The sequence below is a fragment of the Amblyomma mixtum genome, chromosome 4 (genome assembly GCF_055824585.1).
Source record: "Amblyomma mixtum isolate Tamu chromosome 4, ASM5582458v1, whole genome shotgun sequence".
In the NCBI taxonomy this organism is placed as follows: Eukaryota; Metazoa; Arthropoda; class Arachnida; order Ixodida; family Ixodidae; genus Amblyomma; species Amblyomma mixtum.
In genome coordinates, this window is record NC_143015.1 from 128,109,211 (window position 1) to 128,133,006 (window position 23,796).

The 23,796-nt window shown below is 47.6% G+C and overlaps 1 protein-coding gene across 3 annotated transcripts in view; it reads right to left on the bottom strand.

The window, feature by feature from the left end:
- The window catches only part of LOC149348190 (fatty acid synthase-like), a 57,755-nt gene extending 34,468 nt beyond the window's left edge, over positions 1-23,287 (bottom strand). For 2 of the 3 annotated variants that reach the window (XM_089587973.1, XM_089587972.1), the window contains exons 1-10: positions 23,157-23,287; positions 17,260-17,398; positions 15,158-15,484; positions 13,444-13,644; positions 12,771-12,893; positions 10,548-10,781; positions 7,522-7,823; positions 6,275-6,661; positions 3,557-3,746; positions 1,423-1,652 (exon numbers count right to left, since the gene is read on the bottom strand). In XM_089587973.1, coding sequence (XP_089444099.1) covers positions 1,423-1,652; positions 3,557-3,746; positions 6,275-6,661; positions 7,522-7,823; positions 10,548-10,781; positions 12,771-12,893; positions 13,444-13,644; positions 15,158-15,484; positions 17,260-17,398; positions 23,157-23,159 — 2,136 coding nt within the window. In that variant the 5' untranslated portion in view covers positions 23,160-23,287. The remainder of the gene's footprint in view (positions 1-1,422; positions 1,653-3,556; positions 3,747-6,274; positions 6,662-7,521; positions 7,824-10,547; positions 10,782-12,770; positions 12,894-13,443; positions 13,645-15,157; positions 15,485-17,259; positions 17,399-23,156) is intronic. The other variant, XM_089587974.1, reaches the window with a different exon arrangement.
- Positions 23,288-23,796: the final 509 nt, after the last annotated feature.

The following is a 23,796-nucleotide window of genomic DNA, read 5'->3' on the forward strand; positions in this document are numbered from 1 at the left end:
GTACCTGATTTTATTCTTAGCAGGTGAAGCATGTTAACATTAGCGATACAGAACAGTTCCGACATGTAGTCGACGAGCGAGCCAACAAGATAAGCCTCGATCCGTTCACATACTATAGTGTGAAGGTTTATTGGTTAATAAAGCTTCTTCACATCGCTCTCCTGTAGTTTCTACGACTAAAAGTCACGTCGTGTCTCTGATTGCAAGTAGGTAAGTATTCTGTTTTCATATATGGTGGACTTAATTCGATCGCTGCCGTCTGTCGCACTTATGGCCAAAGCTCAACACCACGTTTTGGCACTGCACGACAGCCGCCGCGGTGGCTCAATGGTTAAGGTGCTCGGCTGCTGACCCGAAAGACGCGGGTTCGATCCCGGCCGCGGCGATCAAATTTCTATGGAGGAGAAATTCTAGAGGCCCGTGTACTGTGCGATGTCAGTGCACGTCAAAGAGCCCCAGGTGGTCGAAATTTCCGGAGCCCTTCACTACGGCGTCTCTCATAGCCTGAGTCGCTTTGGGATGTTAAACCCCATAAATCAAATCAATCATTAAATCAGACTGCATGCTGCAAAAAACAACAGGCGAGTTCAGTCTCCTGATACGATCGCGACAAGTATTGGGCGAAGAACAACAATGCATTTCTGCATTAACCTAACTTTGCCAACAGGATAATCAGCCTAACAGCAGCAAGAACGTAGCTATTCTGTTAGACAGCAGTCAGCGCAGATTTTTTACGTCTTCTTATTTAGAGCAAAATCATCGTTTTCAACGCCTCCTACGCTGAAAAACCGGCTACCCGCGGAAGACAGCCTTTTGTGTACTGAGGTTGTACGACCAAGTAGGCACGCTGTGCATATTAAGGAAAGCCATGTTCATTGTGTCGTTACCAACCTCATTATGGTGTAAAAAAAAAACTATGCTGGTATAGCGTCATAAATCCTAAATTGTGACCAAAGTAGATCCGTAAGCAGTAAGAAATAAATTAATAATCTCGACACAGAATTTTAGGCTCGGGACCTTTTTAAAGCTTATTAGTTCCCGGTGGAGCCTGGGGGATGAAAGCTACAGCAGTCAGCGTGTAAAGCCGGAGGAGGAGTCTTAGGCGATAGCCCACGGAATGGCCCGGTGGTACCTCTGCGTTATCGTATTGTATATATTCTGAAAAACCTAGTTGATTCAAGCAGGCTGAAGAAATTTCTTCGCAAATGGAACCGCTTAAGCGTTGAAACCCGCGGTGCATCCTTTTCCAGTTGCAGCAAAAGGTCTTATGAGAAAACTTGTAAGAGAAAGCTTCTGGTTGTTCCTCTTATTTCCTGAAGTGCTAAATGTTTGCAGCCCAAATATTCAAAGTAATTCATGCGTAAAAAACCAAAATCATAGCGGCTATCTTTCTGAGGAGTCCCGCTGTTAAAGAGCACTTACCTTATCTAGGGCCTGTCGGAGCGCAGGTACGATGCGCTGCAAATATTTACTGTGGTAGGCCACATTCATAGTGTCAACCATCCTGGCGAACACCCCTTCAGACTTGAGCTCCTCGACCAACTCGGCAACGGCTTGGACAGGGCCGGACATGGTCACCGAGTCCACAGCGTTGTGGCATGCGAGCACCACGCCGTCACGGCAGCGTTGAGCTGCCTCTTCCCACGTAATCCCTGCAAAAATTCCGTCTTAATTCTCTCATCGTACAAATATTGTAATGTAAGGCATCACATCCGTTAGCACGATACTGGAGTAAAACGTGCGCGTATTTTTCCTCACTTAAAATACAATTTTTGTGCTCAGAACTATTAAAATTGAGCAAAAATAAATTTACAGGTGCACACAGCTGCCGAATCAGAAGTAGGAAGAGCAGAAGCATATTCCAAGGTTTGCATTTTACACTTTGTCCCGGTGAAGTTAAAAAAAAAAAATTTCGCAACACAAGCGACGCCCAACTTTTAAAAAGTTTGGGAGCCTTCCGAGGGTAACTAACAGCCGAAAAAATTTGTTCCCTGCAAAGGCCCCTTTCAACTAACTCCTGACTCATCTTCCAGCCCGTTCACGGGACCTCCGATATTAGTTATATAAGCAGTTTGTACCTCTGAAAAACTTCCCATTCACTTGAAGCTCACTGACTCACCGCTCATATTTCTGTCACAAGACGTCTTGTGACGTCACGGAGCTGCTTGAGATTACTAAGCTAGGTGTCGGGCTCAGTAGGGGCGAAGGACCACGAGTAATGTGGCTGCAGTTAGACATATCAGTCAGGTCATTCATGGCCTTTCACCCATCATGCCTCAAATTCATCACTGGTAGCGATAGGGGAGTTCAAGCCGACAAGGTTGCCTGGTCTCTGGTCTCACTGCAGAAAAAATTTCAGTCGTTGTTTCAGCGCAAGTCCTGTTGGCTGTGTCTCTCTTGTGTCCTCGTTTGTTTTTTTTTTGCGCTGCTTTTACCTTCCTTAAGGCAATTATTTCTTTAAATTCAAGAATCGCATTTCGTTGCAGTCCTGCGTCTAACTTGAGAAAAAACAAAAGGTTTACGTCAGTGGACAAGTGCAAAAGCTCACTATCGATCGCACTTGCAGTCTTATTCACCACTGAGTATACTAAATGATGTGTTCCCCTCCATATTTTTCGTGCCATTATGAACGTACGCTTGTGGAGACGGACGGACGAACGGGCACCCTTCGAAATCCGCACCTGCCCAATTATGCGCTATTTCGCATATGAAAATTTTCATTTCCTTTCAAGCTCCTTGCCGCTGGCGAGCTCTGCGTTTATCAGTAGAAAGGCTTTTTTGGAACCTAAAAAAGGCTTTAAAACCCGTATATATTTACTCAGCAGCCGAGCACAATAACCACTCAGCCATCGCGGCGGCTCATTTCGGAAAATATCATTAAACTAATATGTTGTTTGCTGCCTGTAGGTACGAGCCTTTAGTTGCTCAGAAACACTTCCTGCATACTAGCGGAAAAGATTTATTGCCGCTTTTTATTAGCAAGCTGATTATTGGCTCCGTTTGTCTGCTTTCTAACTTCCACCAGCGTTGAAGCTATACGGCTTCGATAATATTTTTTCTTATTTACAGGAGCCCATCTTATTTATCCTTACAATCCAAAGCGCCCTGCGCGATAGAAGTTATGCTCTCAACTAGAAATATCTAAAAGTAACTTTAAGAGCAATTAAATTCTTTTCCTTGTTCTCAGTAAAAATCAATTTTATGGCTCTTTCCGGCTATTTTAATGAAGTTCAGACAGAAAAAAATGCTTTTCTTGCTGAGAATAATGCCTTTAAAAAGGAAGAAGGGTTCCCTTCCACTCCATTTAGGTTTCTGACGTCAAGGCCAGGAAGCACGCCTTGATGACCGTAAGGTATTGAACGAACTCCCGGCCTAGCATCAGCAATGAGCGCAAAGAATTTCATGATACGCGTATTAACTGTTTTTAAACATCTGTAGCGGACAAGAGCTCCACAATTTGTTCAACTAGCCTGTACGTCGATAAACCCCTATAAGGGATAGATGCAGACCAAATTGAAATTGTCCTTGAATGCGCCTTAAGCAGCGTGCCACTCACCAACAGCGGCCATGGCTCCAGGGGGGACGTTGCCGACATCCACACAGCGGCCTCGCCAGTAGGCGCACAGCACGGACTCTTCTGCAGTGAAGCAGCCATCCGCGTATCCAGAGGCGATCTCTCCCACCGAGTGACCCACGATGCCGTCTGGCTGAACGCCGACGGCGCGAAGCGTGTCCACCAGCGCCACCTTTTCAGAGAAGAGAAAAAAAATTATTCTTAAGCGACAGAGTATCTAAACCTGAATACACGGGACGAACTAGCGGCCAGCGCACGTGGCGTCACGTGACGTTCTACTTCCGGCCCATCGGCTTCGCACCTGTCCACTACGTTGGTCGGGTGAGCACTAGAAAAGACCACGTACGCGTAATTAAGGCGCTCATGGCCATCTGCTAAGGTGAAAGATGGAGTAGTGAGCAGTGAACAGTTAGACATGCACGCGGTCTTTTGCATGTTCTGGAATAGAACGGACCACATGGATCGGAAGTGGGACACCACATTACGTCTCTTGCGCCGCGTGACGGTCAGCCGTGGTATCCACCTATAGGCTAAGAGTTCATAGTTTCTGGCATGGCCGCTGTGCACACATGCGGCTCTCCTGTGCCGTCTCTCGAGTGGTTAAAAGTAAACAGTGAGCTTGTAGACGTACGAGCACTTCGCGTTGGCGACGGTCGGAGATGACGAAGAATAGGTTGCGGCAGCCGAAATGTAAATCAAAATAATAAGCTCCTGCCTGGACCACATACGTACAACAGGCTTAACCCAATTCTAAAATAAAATAGGCCCGAAGGCAAATTGTAATTTCACCACCCGTAGGTGGAAAATTAAAAGAAAAGGAAAAACTACTATAGCGACCCACAGCCGGGGGAGTGGGCCCGGGGAGACTCCCCTGATCTCCCCTGGAAGTAGCGGAAGGGATGGACAAATGGATGGAATAAATGGTTGTAGGGAATGGGTTGGGTCAAAAGCCGGGAATGGGGACAGCGAGATTTTTGTTTAGATCCTTCGATTATCTCGACCCCATTGATAGCCTGCCTGGCCAGGGCAGGGAGAGCATCGAGATTGGCCAATGGTGCGGCCCCACTCACGGGATGCCCGACCACCCACCATACGCAGCGGGCTCCGACCGTCGGAGACAGAAAAACCTAACACGGGGTCAGCAGCTACATGGGGCCCTTCCACGACCCTAGGGGGCTTTTCCAACCAGCCGGCTACTTACCGTCGAGTGCTTTTCGCGGTTTTTCAGACACCGGAAGTATGTGTGATGTGATCCAGCCAGTAGAGGTTTAGGTCGTCAGCATAACGGCCCCCGGCCCTCAGCGTCATGACTTAACACCTCCGCGGGGACCCATCTGTGCTTCCAACCAACCAACCAACCATGCACTTATTTCCTGCCCTAATTTGCTCTTCTTCTACTGAGGAGGCAGTGTTCAAGGCCGGGCGACCGGGCCACAAACAAAGAACGTGGCTTAGGGTGAGATGGCCCTGGCCTACTCCACCGGTACTCCACAACATCGACGGTTTTTACCAGATTCTTTCGAGGTCGTACTAAGCCCCCATACCCCGGCGTCCCGCAAAGGCCATTACAGCCCTGCGGCCGGCCGTAAGGCCGCTTCCCCGAGGCGCCGTTTCAGAGCTTGACTACTATGAACCCCCGCGCGGACCTGGTTTCTCCGTAACCAGAAACCGACGCGTCGGTAGCCAGACTTGCACGCCCCCGTGTGGGGAGGGGAGTAGCATGTATTTGAAATCTTTCGCTCTTTGGACAGGCCTTCCGGGCCGGATTTCGTGGGTCCAACCTGAGTATAAACCCAGGCCTGCCTCCCCTCAGGCATCGGACCTCACGCGCGCGACTGGCCCTGACAGTCGCCTGGGAGTTGCTGCCACTCCCATGGGGTTTTGCATCCCCAGAGAATGGATTCCGGCCGTCCCATCCCCACTGCTGGCGTTGCACCAGAAGAAAGCCTAGTAGCCGAAACTACACCGACCCGTAACCGGTGGCGGGGTGGGGGGGGGGGGGGGGGGCACGAGCAGGCCGCCGAGTCAGATTTCTCTCCGGTCGGAGATGACCGTTGCCGCAAGCTGCAAGCGCATACCGGCCACTTAGCATGGACAGTTGGCGAATGAAGGATGCGGATCGGATTTCTTTTGCAACGGCGTACAGTATATCTGTGTAGCAGACCGATTCTCGCGGGCACTCGGAGTGCGCGACATCTGGTCAAAAGGCCAAGTCCTGTTAACGTTCCGAGCACCCAGCGTATTATTGTTTATTGATACTGAATCCCCGCTTGAGGGTCGCTGCACGCTTCGCTTCTTCCAAAGTTAGTCCTGTTCGCACTTCGTCACTGGTTTTGGGGGCTCCTAAGCCTCATTATCACTGGGATCAACTAATCTCTGGGGCCGGTTGACAACGTTGGAAAATACTGCAATGAAAATAACTTTTATATTAAACTGGTGCTAGCCTCATTAGGGGTCAAGTTTTTGGGAAAAACCGAGCAAAATAGCGCCAGCTTTTTCAACATGCCGCGAGCACCAAAAAAATATGCTTTCCGGCTAACCAGGCACAGCCACTGGCGCCAGTGATCAAGAAGCTTGGTTATCGCTAGGCCTCCGAGAGGCCCGTAACGAGCATTCACTTCGTCACAAAACATGTAAGAAACATGGAGGGTATAGGGACGCAGTGTACACATATCTGCAAAACCATGACAGGTGCACCACCTGAATAGCAGCAATGGATGCCAGCGTAGACGCGTGATTCTTTTCGAGGCTGTCATCCCTGGTCACCACTTCAATCAGGTCAATGTCAAACTGCTTGAGTGGCTCGGCCGACTTGCGCATGGATCGGGCGAAGATTTCAAACTGCATCATCTGGCGGGCCATCCCTTTCCACTGGCAGCCCATGCCGCTGAAGACGAACCAGAGGGGGCGCTTTTCGAGCGGTGTCTGCTGGACGGTGTGGATAACTTTCTTGTCAGAGCCGTCCACGGGAACCACCGCAAAGCCCCGGTATGGGAACTGCTTGGGGTTGCGCTGCCCGACCCGATTAAGCAGTGCGTAGGCAGAGTCAGGGTACGGCCCCTGGGCCCCAATCCTGTCCATGTTGCGCTGCAGCGGCCAAAGTAGCATTAGAAGGAGTGATGTCATCAGCATCACAGCGTTTAAACGCTTCACCAGACGCAGCAACAATTCGCCGAAGGAGAGATAGCTCCTTGTAAGGCTTGTGCAAGAGTCCTGTTGGAATGTTTAGAAGTACAAAATGAAATTCGTGCCTTTACGTTAATCTCAAATTTACAGGGTTACAAAAGTACCCCCCCCCCTCCCCCCCAGCCTGATTCACCCACAAAATTAATACCGTGGTCACAGGAATATGGCGCTGTTTCGAACAAATATGTAAATTCTAAATGATAAACTTTTTAGAGTACAGCCGTATTAAGAGGTACCCCCTTCATATATTAAGCTTAGTCTCTCTGAATACACCTAAAAGACGGTAACAGCCATCTAAAAACTCCTGTCTTGTTTTGTGCAGCCATTGCTTGTGGCATTTGACCTATATAGATGTACTCACGCGCTCAATATGAGTTGCAACGCGCGGTCATCGACCGCGGTTCGTTCCGTATTGTGCCTCCTCCAAACATTCGCTCGGAATTCTGGGAGAACTTTTTCCTGAGCGGGGGTGCTGTTGTTTCCTGGAACAGCAGTTTCTCCCAGAATTCCGAGCGACTGTTTGGAGGAGGCACACCACGGAACGAGCCCCGGTCGATGACCGCGTGTTGCAACTCATATTGAGCGCGATAGTACATGCATGCGTTTGTGACAGAACTTAAATACGTTGCCAAAACTAATCATTGCAGATTTACAGCGCGCAGAAAATTTTTCTTAGGCAAAATTATTCGCTTTGTCAATGCTATAGCGTCACTGTTGAGATAGGAGCTCTTGTCTGTCATTACGTGTACAAATTATCTCACCGTCAGTGATTCCGCACTCCTTCCAGACACAAGAACGAGCCTCGGGAGCCCCGGGCTTTCACGGGGGACGCTGTTTACGTGAGGTCCCGGGTTCAACTCTAGGATGGCGTGGGCGCTGGATCCACCAAAGCCAAAAGAGTTCACGCCCACTATGCCACCGTTGAAAGGCGTATTATTGGTCACGACCTCGACGCTACCATCGTGGAGCGCAGGAATGTCGGGATTTGGTTCCTGGAAGTGCAGATTGGCCGCGATGGTGCCGGTCTCCATGGCTAGCAGCACCTTGGCAATCGAGCTGAGGCCTGCGCGCAGATGACGAGATACAGGCAGCGGTTAGGCTTATAGCAACACTCGGCAGAAATTCATTTGCCTGTACCTGCAGATTACCGTTATGTTACATCAAAAAACTTACTTTCCTTGAAATTGAAGCTCTTATGAGCTACAGAGGTAAGCAGAAAAATAATTGCACGTACTTCAGTGAACGGATCTTTCCGTAAGCAGACTGCAGTGCAGGAGAGATGTGGATCCTGCACCGCAATTCACTTACGAACAGCGATCGGACAGCCCCTTTCCAGCCGTCGCTAATTTCAGTTGGATGGCTGGAAAAAACTTTATATTTCTATTTTCAACTGTCTCAGCATAAACTTCTCTTCTGCTGTCAAAGCAAAAACATAGGAAGAAATTGCCACACAGTCGATCTTTAATGGTAACGAAAACAAGTAGCTGTCCTAACTCTAGCTTTAAGGCGCAAAGGAGGGATAGTCAGAATGAAAAACAATTTCAACCACGCGTTACCAACTGGACTCTGAGGCTCCAGACAAATCTGCTTTACTCTAGGGTGATCAAAACGCACCTCTGACCTTTCCCTCCAAGCGCCATAGCGACGGCTGTAAACTGCGCTGACATCGAGAAGAGTGACGAGGAGCGCAGCGAAAATGACGCACCAATTCCAACATTTTAGATAAGCCCTGAGCGCAGCACAAAAACAGCACGAATGCCATATCTCGCAGTTCTGCACAACGTAAAGTGATACGAAATTTGCCAGGTCCGCATGGTCACAACAAGGATGAGCGCATAATGGCTGCAGAGTGTTTCCAGGAAGTCATCGGGGCGCGGACATGTGAAAACAATGTGTAGCTTATCTCGTCGTTCCGAGTAGGGGTAAACGTCTAAATAATTTCAAGAGGTGGTCGTAGAACATTCGAGGATGGCTCATTGAATGTAGCCGCACCCTGGAATAGCCCGAGTTCTTGGCTTCTAGAGAGGCCACTGCCTTCACCAGATTCTATTCAACGAACCGAGGACCATGCATGGCCTCCCTGGCTGAATTCGAGACCAACGCACACTTCTTTTCTCTGTAAAAAGCACGCCGTCGGCGTTCGTATCTCGAGCAGCATAGCTAGTGAACCGTAGATGACGAAGACGACAAAATAAAGGAGTAGCACCGGAAACAACCAGAAATTTCTTTTTATCCATAATTCCATTTTTAATTCCTCGGAATACGTATCCAAAGTTAAATCATTAGCTTGGCACCAAAAGGTAATCCATTAGCTTGGCACCAATTTGCTTCTTTGGGCTCTCCTCACTGAACTCTGGCCAATCCCCTGTCGGGGGTATGTGCCATGCCACCAAGGCAACAACAACAACAACCAGACAGAACACAGTGTGCGCGAGTCTCCGATGATGACCCAATTGGTGACGAAAATCTGGAGACGAAGGTGCTCTGTTCACGCCAGCTGTGGCTCGAACCCCGCTCGCCGTTTAGTGCTGTTCTGCTGGGTATAATTTGGTCAGAAATGTACGAAAGTCAGCGTAGAAGTTGGGCTTTATGCACAGCGTCAAATTCGCCGCAGTTTTTGGACAATGTTTGTTTAAATTTGCCTAAAGTGGCCCCTAAAATTGTATCACACTGAACAACCAGGAGGTTTTGCCAAGCAACGAGCATCATGGCAGGGAGCTGCCTGGCAGCTCAATGGCAGGAGCCTAAGGTCTCTACAGGAGAAACAACGTACACATCTGAGGCAAGAAGGGCAACAAGAAGACATTGCGTTGTCACAAGCTTAAGAAATGGCACTTATGACCCAAGAACATGGCATTCAAAGCTCGCAAACATTTTAGCCGGAATTGCAAAAAGCGCTTATCGGTACAGAGCTTCGCTATTTTTCGTGTGTTTCGACCGCCCATTGGGCAGGTTAGATTCTGAAAGAGGATATTGCATTCGATGAAGTAGAGTGAAAAGAACACAAGGTTTCCTTCCGCCGAAAGATGTCGAATGGAAGAAGGAAGTTGAAAATGAATGAATACCGCGGTCCGCAGAAAACTGAAATAAGAAAACTATATTCCTTTACCATCGCTCTCCCATCAAGCAGGGTAAAATCTCTTACTGGAGAATTTCCTTTGGTTTTTCTCCGGGGTTTATTCTCTTCTGTGTTAAGCCGCTTTATTGGTACGTTGATATGCAACAAGTTTAACACAGCAGACTGGTCGAACAGGTTTTAGGGGAAGATGGGAGAGGAGGGGGGGGGGCAATGCGGCCAGATTTATTGGAAGAGGCTTGAAAAGGAATGAACGACGGCGGCCAGCTCGCGGAGAAGACCGCTCTACCAACAGCAGTAAAGATTCTACTCTTCGCATGCCATGCTTCGTCTTCACTCTAACGACAGCGCAAGTGGAGGCGCTAAACACTTTTGAAGGAAAGAACCTTACTGATCTCTCGATGTACAGAAGAAAGTTTGTAATCGGATCAATAACATTTTCTGTCTTCCAATCGATGAGCCCAGGCTTCGATGTATTAAAAAAACACCAACATACTTCTAACAGCATATAAACCACTGGAAACATCAATGGCCTAATGCTCTCTCTGTCATCTGCTCATCAAAGTAAAGAAAACACCTGTATCATTTGCATTGTTTGGCTAAAGCTGCAACTGCAGGTGCAATGGCTGCGCTGCGTAATGTTTCTTTTTCGTGGTCTGCTATGTGCAAAGAAGCGAAGTGCACTAAGAAGCAACTGACGCACTCACTTACCAGAGGCAACATCGTTGTGCCCTACGTTCGTCTTCACAGCTCCTATCTTGAGAGGACGCTCACGCCCGGCAGGACAGAAGACTTTAGTGACGCCTTCCATCTCCTGCTTGTCTCCAGCCTTCGTTCCGGTCCCGTGAGCTTCGACATAGTCTACCTTGCGTGGGTCAACCTTGGCTTCACTGTATATATCCCGGAGAAGTTCTTCCTGTGCCTTGCCCGAAGGGTAGGTGATTCCTGGATCGTCAGATTAAAGGCAGTTCGAGCGCGCCTTGACAAACACGACCAGCCAGGTCTCCGCAAACGCTAATCGTTAATTCCCAATTTGATTTTATTCAAGCGCCACTCTATGAGACAGGTAGTGAGCCAAAACCAACAATAATGCTAGGAGTCACAGCTATAAGTATCTGATAAGTTGCTCAGACAGGAGGGGAAGCCATAGGAGCGAAGCGACGGCTTCCTGAGGTGCTTGGGTCGCTATTGAGCGGTGGAAGACGGAAGGCACACCAGTGAAAGATGTCGCCTAGCAGCCTTATTTAACTTCCACTAAAATGTGAACCGCTTGCCATATGCATTACAACTGCAGTGCTAAATATGCCGTCGCATGGGCAACTCAGGTCATCGTGCCTTTCTTATAGAGCCATCTTTTGGAAGGGGTGGAGCTTTAAGAATATCTATTACTCTTGACGCAACGTAATACTAAGATTACGTCTTTAAGAGTGTCACTGTCTTCCTGTGAAACAAAAAAAAGGCTGTTAATTAGCACGACTTTGCAAAGCCAAGCCAGGTGCCCTTTTGAAATCTTTTCCGCTGACGTAACCCCCCGTCTTTGAGTCGAAGTTAACCATATTTAATAAGCATGCAGGTATGTAGAGCTACCGCGCTAACAGGTACATATGGGGTCGTATTTAACGGGACACCCGTGATGTTGCAGACGGGGAGTCCCCACACAAGCCGCCAAATAGGAAGAGCAGCTAACTCGTCTCAGTATCGATGTCTAAGATAAAATCGAATGAATAACAAAACTTTCATGAGTTGCTGCTCAAGAAAGGTGGACTCTCGTTTTTATGTCTGCCGTAAGGGTGTGCATGCGAATGACGTTGCGAGTTAGTGCACATCACTGTGTAAAAAGTTGGAACGTAAAGACCTGACAAGGTGTTTAGCTTTGTTGTAAAGTGATTTTAATCTATGTGGAGGCGATGAAAAACGCCGATGTCTGTTGTAGTGTGTGTACGTCTTGGCAGGGGCCCTTTTGCATGGCGTGCGGAAGTAGCCAGGGACAGTCACCTGTCACGAGGCACGAGACACGCCAGCGCATGCGTGATTTAAGCTTATGTGCACCGATTAGCTTTATGTACAGTCGCTTATCCATCCAATAAGGCGAGCGTTTGAAGTGACATATGCAATGAGGGAGGACGGTGCAAGAGGAGAGAAAGAAATCTCCGGGTCTCCGAAGTGGGGTCATTGTGTTCGAAAAAATCAGTGCTTGCTGATCTCGCCTATCAGCAAGTTATCTTGTTGTTGCGTCATATATGAAGTCACCGAGTTTTGACCATTTGGCATGGGGCGTTGTCATAGCTTTTGTTTTACAGCGGCAGTGACGCTGCGTAAATTGAAACAAAGCCTAAACAGGTATCGCTGTAGAAGACGAAAACGAATAAAAATTGTCACTGGTCCGATGTCTGCGTTTCGAACACAAAACTAGCTGTTTCGAACACTTCAGGTCCGCCATTGTTATGGCGCGTCAGTGCTGCAACAAAGACGGGACAAAAGAAGGGAGTTACCCTTTGCGGTGTCCAAATTGCAGACATTGCCGTTCCTTCTTGCTGACCCAACGGGCCGAGGGCGCTTCCTTGGCGAGGATATACGTCACTTTTCTGTACTACTACTACTTTTATGATGTAAAGTGTTACATTTTATCTCCTATTAGTGATCCGCCGTGCATGTTGATTTAAAAAATGATTAAGAAAGTAGCAGATGACGAGGTTTTGTATTCCTAGATACATAAATCCTACCTACGGAAACATCACACTCCCGTTTGTTTTCATCTAGCTAAATGTGCTGAAAGCTATGTTGTTGCTTGCAACCTCAAGGGGGCGCTTTGATCTACAGTAGCTATAGCAATTTCTTTGATTCAACATGAGGTATTTCTCTCTGCCGTCGTTTCACCACATTTCTAAATATCGCACAGCGTGTTTCGTCAAACCATTTCAGTAATGAGGTCACCTTGAATTTTGTAGCCATCCGCAGTGGCCTTGGCATGAATTACCCTTGCGTAGATTCGACGTGCCTGCGAGACTCTCTGGACGAAGAAGGCACCGACAGCTTCGCTTCTGACGAAGCCATCACCTGCACCAAAAGCATTATCAACCGCACACACTGTGTCCACTTCCTCCGCAGAAGGGATTAAAAACAGCTCTTCCAATGCTTGTTGGACTTTCTTAGACCACAGCCTCTACTCGCGTAACTGGATTTTACATGCACGGATTACGGCTTCTTCATAAAAACAACGCAACCGTCTGAATGACTGAGTCTCTTCATGGCAGCTCTCAAAACACATATTTGAGCTGCTTTAAAAGCACTCTATATATAATGTCAGCCACGATATCGACGTATTTTAAACAGTAGAGCCAGCACAAACGTCTATTTGCACCGAAATTTTGGTTCTACCAATTCCTAATATTTACCAAACGCGAACTCTCCAACTAAGCGTTTCACATCGGCTACTTGGAACAGTGAGAAAGTATCTTAAACGAACACCTTTGGTTCTGCGAAAGCCAGGTTCTCTCACAAGGCATCCATGGTGCAGAGAAATACTAATACTTCGTCTCTTGGCACAAGGCATACCACAAAACTAGCTGGCTAATTTAAACTAAAAAGCTACTAGCGGCATACTCACATCGAGAATTGAAGGCTTTGCACTTTCCGTCTGGAGAAAGCATTCCCAAGCGCATAAAGGCCAAAGACACAGCCGGCTTCAGGCTTATCATGCTTGAGCCAACAATGGCCGCCTCGCATTCTCCTGAACGGACTGCATGCACCACCTGGCTGAACGCCGTCATCGTGGATGAGCAAGCCGCGTCCACTGTGAAGCTTGGGCCTGAAAGTAAGGCAGGATGACGCTATAGAGTCTGTTCAAAGCTGGGCTTCGCCATACTCCGAGCTCGACTCGTGTATGGAAGTCGGGAAATTCCACTTTCAGCGTCCCTTCCTGCACCAGCTGCACAAATTAGCACAACGAGCAGTAAGGTGGCGCTCAAGGTTGAAAGCTCCAAAAAATTGTTTCTGTTCTAAATTTTTCGCCTACCGTAAAACGAAATAATCGAGACCAGGATATTAGAACAAGCGCTTCGATCGGCACATTTGATGTTAGCGCAGGAAGCATTTTATGGGCAGATCACCACATTCGCGAAACATCTCTCGGGGCATTCTTGTTTTGCCAAAATTGTAAGCATAATAATCAGTTACGTGCTGTATCTACTGTAGACGCAAAAAAGACTAGTTGTTGTGCCCATGAAAGCAGGGCATTTCAAGCTCCTTACGACTACTGCTGTGTCGCGGTGGATTGATCAACGGCTTTGAATTTTCGCGCTTCGCACCATAGCAGGATGCAAATAAAAGGAGTGTAATTTATAACAATGGCTAATTTTGCGGGGTGTCTGTTTTTACTCCGCTGATCGATCGTAGCAGTGAACATCAGTTTCCTAATGTTAGGCTTAGGCATCAACGTTGGTAAACATCCGATTTGATCTTTTGATTAGCTTCTTGTTTAGGAAGCAAGAGAAGCTTTAAAAAGGAAACTTATTTGTCCCGAACAAAAATTTTTGAAGCCCTTGAATGTGGGCACAGTATCACTGAAGACTTACGGTATATTCGACATAGGATATCTGTTTCATATTTGTTAAAGTAATTCAAATTTAATTATTTTTTCTTTCAAGCGGCTTCTCTATAAAAGAGTCTGTTCCAGTAGGTGCGTGGTATCTTCTATTACCTATAGCTTGTATCGCGGAACAAAATGTACGGTTGAGCTTGCTGAGACAGCAGAACAGTCACCAAGCGAAAGAAATGACGTGTACGCTGTTCTCCGTTGCATTACAATCAGCGACACCTGTCGTATTCGGCAGTGGGTTGCTTGGTTCACCTTTCAACTTTAAGCCTGGCAGAAGGGACGCACCTCTATCCCTTGCCCCCATGCTTCCACAGTGCTTGTCCCAGCCGCAATGCCTCGCCGCACTGACTCCTGGCGCACACAACTGATGTAGCCCTGTTTCCCTTCGTCCAGTAAGCTTTGCAGTACTCGTACTCACACGTCAGACCCGAGGTACCCACCGGGCTGGAGCTCAGCAGCCGAGTGGACGCAGATCCCGACGCTGTTTGCAGGGGGCTGCCTACTAAAAGCTATGGCCGCAAAGCAATAGATTTAAACAACATAAAGAATAAGACACACACAACCGTACGGGGGAAGGAGAGAACCGGACAGCCCTTAAGCGGCATTGCGTGTACCTGCTTGTCCTGCTTGCTTGCGCCGATCAATTGTTAAGGTATATACTCGACCATATATTCAGTTAGACAATGCATGAGCCTAAAGGAATGCGAAATGCGAATGCACGTACCATGAAAATCGAATGTGTACGAGAGCCGGTTGGAAAGCATGGCTTTGCAGGTGCCCAGCAAGGTGAAGCCGTCCATTTTGTCCGGGTCCGAGCCGAATGCCTCGTCAAAGTCCCCTAGGCCAGATCCGACGAAGACGCCTATTTTTTTACCCCTCAGAGTGTCCGGGTCAAAGCCGGCGTCCACGATGGCCTCGTACGACGTCTCCAGCAGGAGTCGCATCTGGGGGTCCATCAAATGTGCCTGGCGCGGATGCACTCCGAAGAAGCCGGCATCAAAGAGGGACAGATCACGTATTCTCCCGAAGCGCTCCGGAAGACCGAGGTATCCTGTGCGCAATGAAGACAGAGAGCGCAATACCCACATTGCAAGTCATTAATCGGTCGTCGTTTTAGGTCACGATTTTTGTGCAAGTTAAATGTTTAAGCTTATTGCATCTGACGGTAGAGTTACAGAAGATCGTTCAGCAGTGTAAATGTAAAGAACTTTCTTCGTATTGGACCTTAGAATGAATCAGGTACGTACTTGGCACGGGTATTGAAATCTACCTGAGATGTTAAATTTCTGTTTCCTGCCCACTACTCCTGTACTACAGTGGCATTCTTTGGTACGCGTCAACATTACCAGGAAAGGGAATACGAAGGTATGAAGTTGCTACAACCATCCATAGGTTTTTCAAGGTCCCTGGAGCAGCACGGTCCCCAATGGATGAGAAAAAGGTTCTGTCAGTATCTCCGTTCAATATGGCTTCTTGTGTGCATGGACAGATTATGTTGCAATAACTCTGCCTTAGCAGAGGGTGTCTTCTCCTGTGCACTTCACTCGGAACCTAAGTAAGTTTCTGAACGACCGGCAGCAGCGGCTGTGGACTGCATCATGGCACTAACGTGGAGCGAAATGCGGGAAGGCGATAAATTTCTAATTATGACGCGGTACAGCAAGGCTTTAAGAGAACAAGACAGGAGGTCCACTTTCTAGCGCCATGGTGTGATAGTTTTGCTGCAGCTGAAGGTGATCCGCTGATAACATTATATTAAAATGCTTTCCTGTGTCAGAACAAATAGTAAGGGTGTGTAATCCGAATAGGAGATAACCGATCGTCGCGGGAGGGACGGAGTAGATTCCAGGAGAAAGCAAAAATGGCATGGAATAGCACAACCAAGATATGTGAATGCGCACCTGTGTTAGTGAACCTGTACGTTCGTTTCTCTCTTTTTTTTTGTTTGGTTTCGTGTGTCTTGTTTTGTTTTTTTTACTCTGTTTAGTTCTCTAATAAGTTTATTGTGTCCATGGATTATAAATGCTTCTGGGCGACCGACTACAAGGACCCTTGTGGCTCTGGTGTGCCCCTATTAAGTCGGAAAATATTATATTATTATATATTATTGTTAATGTCATTATCAAGTGCTTTTAGCTGCCGTTGTCGGCGTGCAGCGGTTGACCACAACGCCTGAGTGGAGGGTGAGCACGAAAGCGAACCTAAACAATCTTCGGTGAAGCGTTCACTCACCCTCTGCTGCCTGCGTGTTGCGCTGCCACCGTAACAGCGCATGCGTCAACGACAGCGTCTCTATAATGCACAACGCCACCATTGATGCGCATGCGCGGGGCATTCAGCTCGTCTCACATTGAAAAAAAATAAAGGCGTAGCAGAAACCAAGTTGGTCCAAGCAATTTCTTGGGCTACAGATGCCCCCTTCCCTCCCTGAAATCCTCCCTTCCAACCGAACACATTTCATGCCTACATCCTCTGTCGACGATGTGATCGACGATCAGCTTTTTGGTTCCTGCTAGCACACTAACATTACGCCTTGTTATGAGCCGCCTGGTGAAATTCCTTGTTAAAAGAATGCTAGGGCCCAGTTTGAACAAATTCATTTCACCACTTTCCTCTTTAGTTCTCTGTAGCCACCACCAATGGTGTGAAGGTTGCCAGCTGAGAAGGAATTTCCTTCCACGGCAGCGTTATCAAAGGCTAAGATTCTGAAAGGCAACAAAGTAAAGATAACAAACAGAGAAAAAAATGCATAACTCGGAGCCCATTCAGGGTAAATATAGTTATCCAGTGATTCTGCACCCACTGCTTTGCGGCAGCAGTTCATACCTGGAGGCCAACGGTCTTCATTGTCGGTGAGAAAGTCAACTCCTGCGTAGAGTTTCTCCTTGAACTCAGCCAGGTCATCTGCTTGCGCGAAGCGACCAGAGAACCCAGTGATCGCTATTTCTTCCTTCGTCATGGCCTCCTGGAGCGGATTAGAGAATCACCACAAGAATGGAATATCTAACATTATGTAAACGGTTATTGGTAACTAGCGACATGTGCTTTGTATCGTCGCATTAAGATGACTAGCGCTCGTTCAACCTTCTTGACCAGAGTTCCTAATACGGCGGCCGGAAAGCGGTGAAATGACCTGCTCTTCAGACTTGCGACCACTTGTTGAGGAAGCTACAAAAAAGAAACTATGGAAAAGGGACACCGAATAGAAATAAGATTATCTCTTTATTACCAAATAGCAGTGCAAAACAGGCCACTTCGAATGAAAGACGAGCTTCTATAACCGAAAAGAGCCACAAAAGACGAAATGCAGCAGAGGCCACCACAGCTCGTCTAAAAAAAAAGAATTCGTGACTTCGTATTTTCGTGGCTTAAACTGATCTGTTAGCAGATCTCTGGGGCTAAACTACACCCGCAGATGCTTTCCGCCTACGATCATGACGTCCCTAATGCAATCGGCATTGTCATCAGTGGCACTAATTTTGATAGGCGAGGGCTTGCAATATAACTCACGCCAACCATTCATTGCACTTTCATGTCCAGGTCCTCAATCAATAAGAAACGACAGACAGACAGACGGACGGGCGGACGGACGGACGGACGAACGGACGGACGGACGGACGAACGGACGGACGGACGGACGAACGGACGGACGGACGGACGGACGGACGGACGGGCGGACGGACGGACGGGCGGGCGGGCGGGCGGGCGGGCGGGCGGGCGGGCAGGCGGGCGGGCAGGCAGGCGGGCGGGCGGGCAGGCGGGCGGGCAGGCGGGCGGGCAGGCAGGCAGGCGGGCAGGCAGGCGGGCGGGCAGGCGGGCGGGCAGGCGGGCGGGCGGGCAGGCGGGCGGGCAGGCAGGCGGGCAGGCAGGCGGGCAGGCAGGCGGGCAGGCAGGCAGGCAGGCAGGCAGGCAGGCAGGCAGGCAGGCAGGCAGGCGGGCGGGCAGGCGGGCGGGCAGGCGGGCGAGCAGGCGGGCGAGCAGGCGGGCGGGCGGGCGGCCAGGAAAAGAGAATTGAAAAAAAAAAAATTACCGACGATTACGTTACTTTCTAATGCGAAATTTGAGCGCAGCAAATAAGCTGTTTCACCTTTTCGATAGATTGAGGCAAAGAAATCGAGCAACACATGTATGCGCTATCACATAATTTTTTTTTTATTTTTCACACGTATTCCTTTAACAAAGACTCCACTAACAGTTCTTGACAGTCATGAAGGAAGCTTTGTGGTCGGAGAAATAGACAGATATATGTTCGAATTGGTACACCAATGCTTGATTCTCAAAGACGAGATCTATACAAGTGCCTCGCGAGGTTGTCACAGCCGTGGGACGCGTTACGAGCGAGAGGAACGGGATGTTCTCCCGCATAAGTGTTAGGAAATTGCTGTTTGTCTTTATGTCAACATTAAAGTCCTCCACTACTAACATCGGTGTGGATCGATGGACGGTTAATGCGAGTTGCAGGAAGTGCACGACGTCTTTCGTGAGTGCGGTAGGGGCGAAGTAGGCAGCTACTATCAGCAAGCCGTTGGGCAACTTTGCGGCGCACAGTTCGCCAACTTCATGTGACGTGCCAAACATTTCGACTGGTATTGCAGAGAGACCTGTGCGCAAGTAGATAGCGACTCCCGCCGCTCTGTTGTGGTCTCTGCGAGCACCACAGCAGTATAGGAAATCTATGATTTCGAGAGGCTCTTCGGGATCCATCCAGGTTTCAGCAAAGCAAAGTACAGAGGAATGACGCAGAATGTGATCGTGGTGTACGTCCTTGGCATGTGCGGCAAAGGAGCGTACGTTAAGAATGTGGTTGTGAATGATGAATCAAGTGCTGCCAGCGAATGACGCGTCCATTGGCTGTCTGCGTGTGTTACTGATGTGTGGTTAACATGTTAAGCTTCGCCTGTAAGAGTGGAACGCGACAGCGTCTTGCAACGCTGCCAGGGAGTCCACAGAACGCCATCGCCAATTCGGCTGTACGCCTTGCTGGACGGTAAATTTATTTTTTGAGGAAAGGAAATGTATCTCTCTCGCATATCTGGGTGGACACCTGCACCTCGCCGTAAGGGAAAGGGGGAAGATGGGAGTGAACGAAGACGCCGTATTAGCTAGACGCGCCTTTGTTCATTCCAAACCATTCAGCTGGCATTACGGAGTGGCTAGCGTGCTCGTATCGCACTCCGGAGACCCTGGTTCGATTCCCCAACTCGACCAATTTCGTTCTCGGTTTTATTGATTTATGCGGTCTAACTAGAAAGGTTAATTAGGCTAGTTCACATTTATATTATTGCATTTCTATCCATCGTGTTCTGTCATTAACCTGTCAATTGTTGGAACTGTCTAGGATGTTCGACACAACGTATATGAAACGAGCAACGTCTTACTGAGTGGGGAAGTGCGTGGTAGTGGAGGGAACGCGGCTTCGTACTTATCTGTTTTTTTTCAGCAGCGTCTCCTTCCGCGGACGCTGTTGTCGCTGCGGCGCGCGTCTTTCTTTTCTTTTCTTCTGACCTCTTCATTCTCCTCTATATTAATTAGGCTAATTGATTAATTAAGCAATTAACTAAACTCAGTCCAACTTAGTTGCAGCATCACTATACGATCCCTTTGATTGGTTGCATGGTTACTAGCCAAAGTACAATTGGCCCCATTTGAAATTCGCGCACTGTGACGTCACGAGCATTTCGACCAAATGAAAAGCGTGACATTCGGGGGCGGAGCTGGTTACGAGGCCGACGCCGACGACGACGCGAAACCCAGGAATGGACGCCAAAGAGCTGCGCTCTAAAACAGTCACAAAAGACAAGGAACAAAGGAGTGTTCACGCCACAACGACTGGAAGGAGTGTTCACGCCACCAGTCGTTGTGGCGTGAATACTCCTTCTCTTGTCCCTTGGTTTTTGTGACTGTTCTCTTTTTTTTTCAATTTACAATGTACCAACTCGCCCGCTTTCAATTCTACAGAAAAAGAGTAACACAGACGAACAGGAATGTATTATAATGGGGCTAAAAAAATTCGCTGTGGCTTAGCTTGGTTAAGCCCGTAATTGCGAAAGCAATATCCGTACCTACGCCATGGTTCAGCTGGTAGTGTAGCTTGTGGTTAGACTTGTGGCGATGCATCTGCTATACAATCAAATCCAATGCAATCCAATCCAATGTAATCTAATGTAATCTAATATAATGTAATGTAATCTAATCTATTCTATTCTATTCTAATCCAATCCAATCCAATCCAATCCAGTCCAGTACAATCCAGTCCAGTCAGGCCGCCGTTCAGGTGCACCGCCGTCGCACACGGACGGCGCAAGATCGCGAAGCAGTGTTAAGCCGCTGGTGGTTGGCACAGCTACTGCTTTCTAGCGACGTGAGTCGAGCCCACGGTGTAAGAATATATTTATTCTTACACCGTGGTCGAGCCTAATCTCTTCAGCGTAACGCCACAATCGCGCTCCTAGCGGAGAGCGCAGGTGTTAGGCGCCGGTGGTGGCACCGCCGCGGCTTGCGACGGCGCGAGTCGGTCGCCCTTCTCTTCGGCGTGATGTCCCACATGACGTCACACAGAGGTCAACTAAAGGTCAATGGTGGCACCGCCGCGCCACGGCAAAGGCTGAAAGTGCAAGTAGTAAAGCTTTCGCTTTAAAAAGAGAAACAAGAGAATGTATCTCAGCCCGCAGATGGACACAGAGAGACAGACCGACAGACAGAGAGAGAGAGAGAGAGTGAAAGACAGACGTTCACAGGTGGTGAAGCGGGCTGGCGGGCTGGTGGGCAGGAAGGCTGGCAGGCAGGATGGCCGTCGGGCAGGCGTGAAGGCGGGCAGGCGCGAGGTAGGGAGTTAGGAAGGTTTTTTTGGCAACGTGAATAGACAATGCTAAGGACATGGGCAAAAAACCGAAAACTAGGGGCTGGACAAGGCCCACATTTTCAATAAAAATAGGCTACTTAAGTTGTACACGTCGATTACCGAAACCATTCTGCACTGCAGCGGTTAACGCATAGTACAAACATAACACTTAAAACTTTAGTTTACGATACAATTTAACACAGGAATACGAAGGAGCAGTCCGAAATACAAAACAGAATCTGCAAAAGTAGAAATGTGAGTAAAAAATTACAAGGCTACAGTACAAGCAGTGTAGAATGCTGTCATGCGCAGATGTAAATGTTGGAAAATGACCAATCAGATAACTCTGTCAGGTGGGTTGAGTAACGATAGTAGTCTGCAACAGTCCCAGCAGTTATACCGGGATGTTGAAATGTAAAATGTTTATTATGTTGTGTACGGGAAACATTAACATTTCTGTTGAGTTTAGACATCTTTTGAACCAAATTGTTGCCCTGTTTTTTTTTTTTACTTTCTACATAACGCTTAAAAAGTAAATGCTTGAAAATCGAATTTGTGGTGCTTCTACGAAAGCTGCTGAATACTGGTTCTGTGTGAGTGAGGTGTGGTGAGTTAGCGATTGCATTGACAGCTGCCTTTTGCCATAACAACAGCTTAGTGATGTTAGTTTTGCTGGTAGTAGCCCAAATCAGGTATCTATTGCTAATGTGGGATAGAAAATAGCAGAATATATATTAGCCCCTTAATAGTCCATGATAGTAAGAAAAAGCTAATTTTTTTGGCATGACAACATCTCTCGCAATGTATCACAAAAAAATTTGCCGCAATTATTTACAAAATAGAACTTCAAAATTCTTGTGCAGAAAAAGTTTAATTCTTGAAGTTCGAATGAAGAATTCACTGTAAATTTTTTTCGCCTGTATTTTTTTTGCTTGAAATAACGTGGCCTTAGTTTTAGTGTTTTAATGGTCAGTGTGTGCAACGTGCTCCATTCATGTAATTTAATTAGGACATGACTGCAGCGTAGTGAGAGCTCATTAGTGTTAGAACACGTAAAGAAAAGAAGGCTGGCATCATCCACCCAGAACAATTTTTTCGTTGCACGTTATGTTCTGAGTTGCTTACTTTAAAACTGCCGTTCGTCAGTGCCACAGTATCCTAGTTCCTGATGCATTTGATATTAACCCTTCACAAAACAACAGTGGAGTTTTGCGCAATCTTTCAGGTTGATTGCTTTGATTAGATGAGATTTCTGCTCCAAGCGACAAAATAGTCCTCAAGTTTGTCCTCAAGTAAATACGTTTCGTAATAAGTTCCACTTTTCTGAAGGCGCCGAAGCCCGCAGCAGAGATAATGAAAAAAACCTAAGGACGAAGGACTGTTGGACCTGCGGGGGCATTTTTATTTCATGGATTCATAGGAACAGCCAGACGTGAGAAATTCATTTTGAATTAACGCTAACATCCCGAACTTTTGCTGCGGTCAGATGAGGGTATAGGATCGCTTTTAAAATCTATTAGGCCCATCTTCCACATTTCTGAATAGCCTGGTACCGTCTCCTTTTCTTACCCGTTATGAAGTACTGCTGCACCCTGGGCCGGTTGCAGTATTCAGCTTACCGCGTTTTAATAGGGGTTGCCTTAGCAAACACCTCAACCACTTGGAAAATAAGGTCAGAATAAGGCCAGGCGGTGACTGTTCCAAAACGCAACGAAAAAATTATCACAATGTTCTCGCTTGTTGTCCTATGGAAAGTTGGTGTTATCTTCTGATTTTAGTGAGGCTCTGGGGTCGCAAAGGTATCAGTCCTTAATCAATTTGCTGTCGCAGTGCAGTCGAAAGACGAGAAATCAATGCTACAGAAAGAAACTTCCATCCTCACCATCACACTGAGGCCACTGGGGCAGCTGTAACTTGTCCGATGCTAGCTGCATGCACTGGACAAACGCCACAGGACACAGAGCGAAGTACACGTACGTCGCCGAGGGCTTCACTTGCGCATTTGCCACGCTAGTCAACCAGAGTTAGTTATCTACTGGCTGACCTTTCTGAAGGAATTTTGAGTGTGCTCGTCCATGAAGGAAATGAGTTAGATAGCGCGACTAAAAAAAAAATAAAAACCTTGGCAGCTGTACACGTCATTGCGGACGTTTGTACTATCAGCAAGAAATGAAACGCGAACAAGACAACTGAGCCAAGGACAGCAAAACAGAAAGCTCTGAGCCACGGGAAGTTCAATACAAGCTCAGGTTATTTCAATTACGAAAGCGCTAACAGTCTTCTTGATAAATGTTAACCAATCTCGCTTGTAGTTTCTCTCCAGGAGCAAATATGTTAGTGTTTTTGTGTTGCCACCCCAGTTTTCTTGTTCGCGTTTCATTCCTTGCTGTTAGTACATCACGGCCAGAAAAATAAAAACAGCCACAGTGCACTTCCTTCCACGGCAAAAAAAAAAATCCGCCGCACATCGGCCTTTAATTGAGTTTTGCGCACAGGTAAACAAATATACAGTCGTGAGCAAT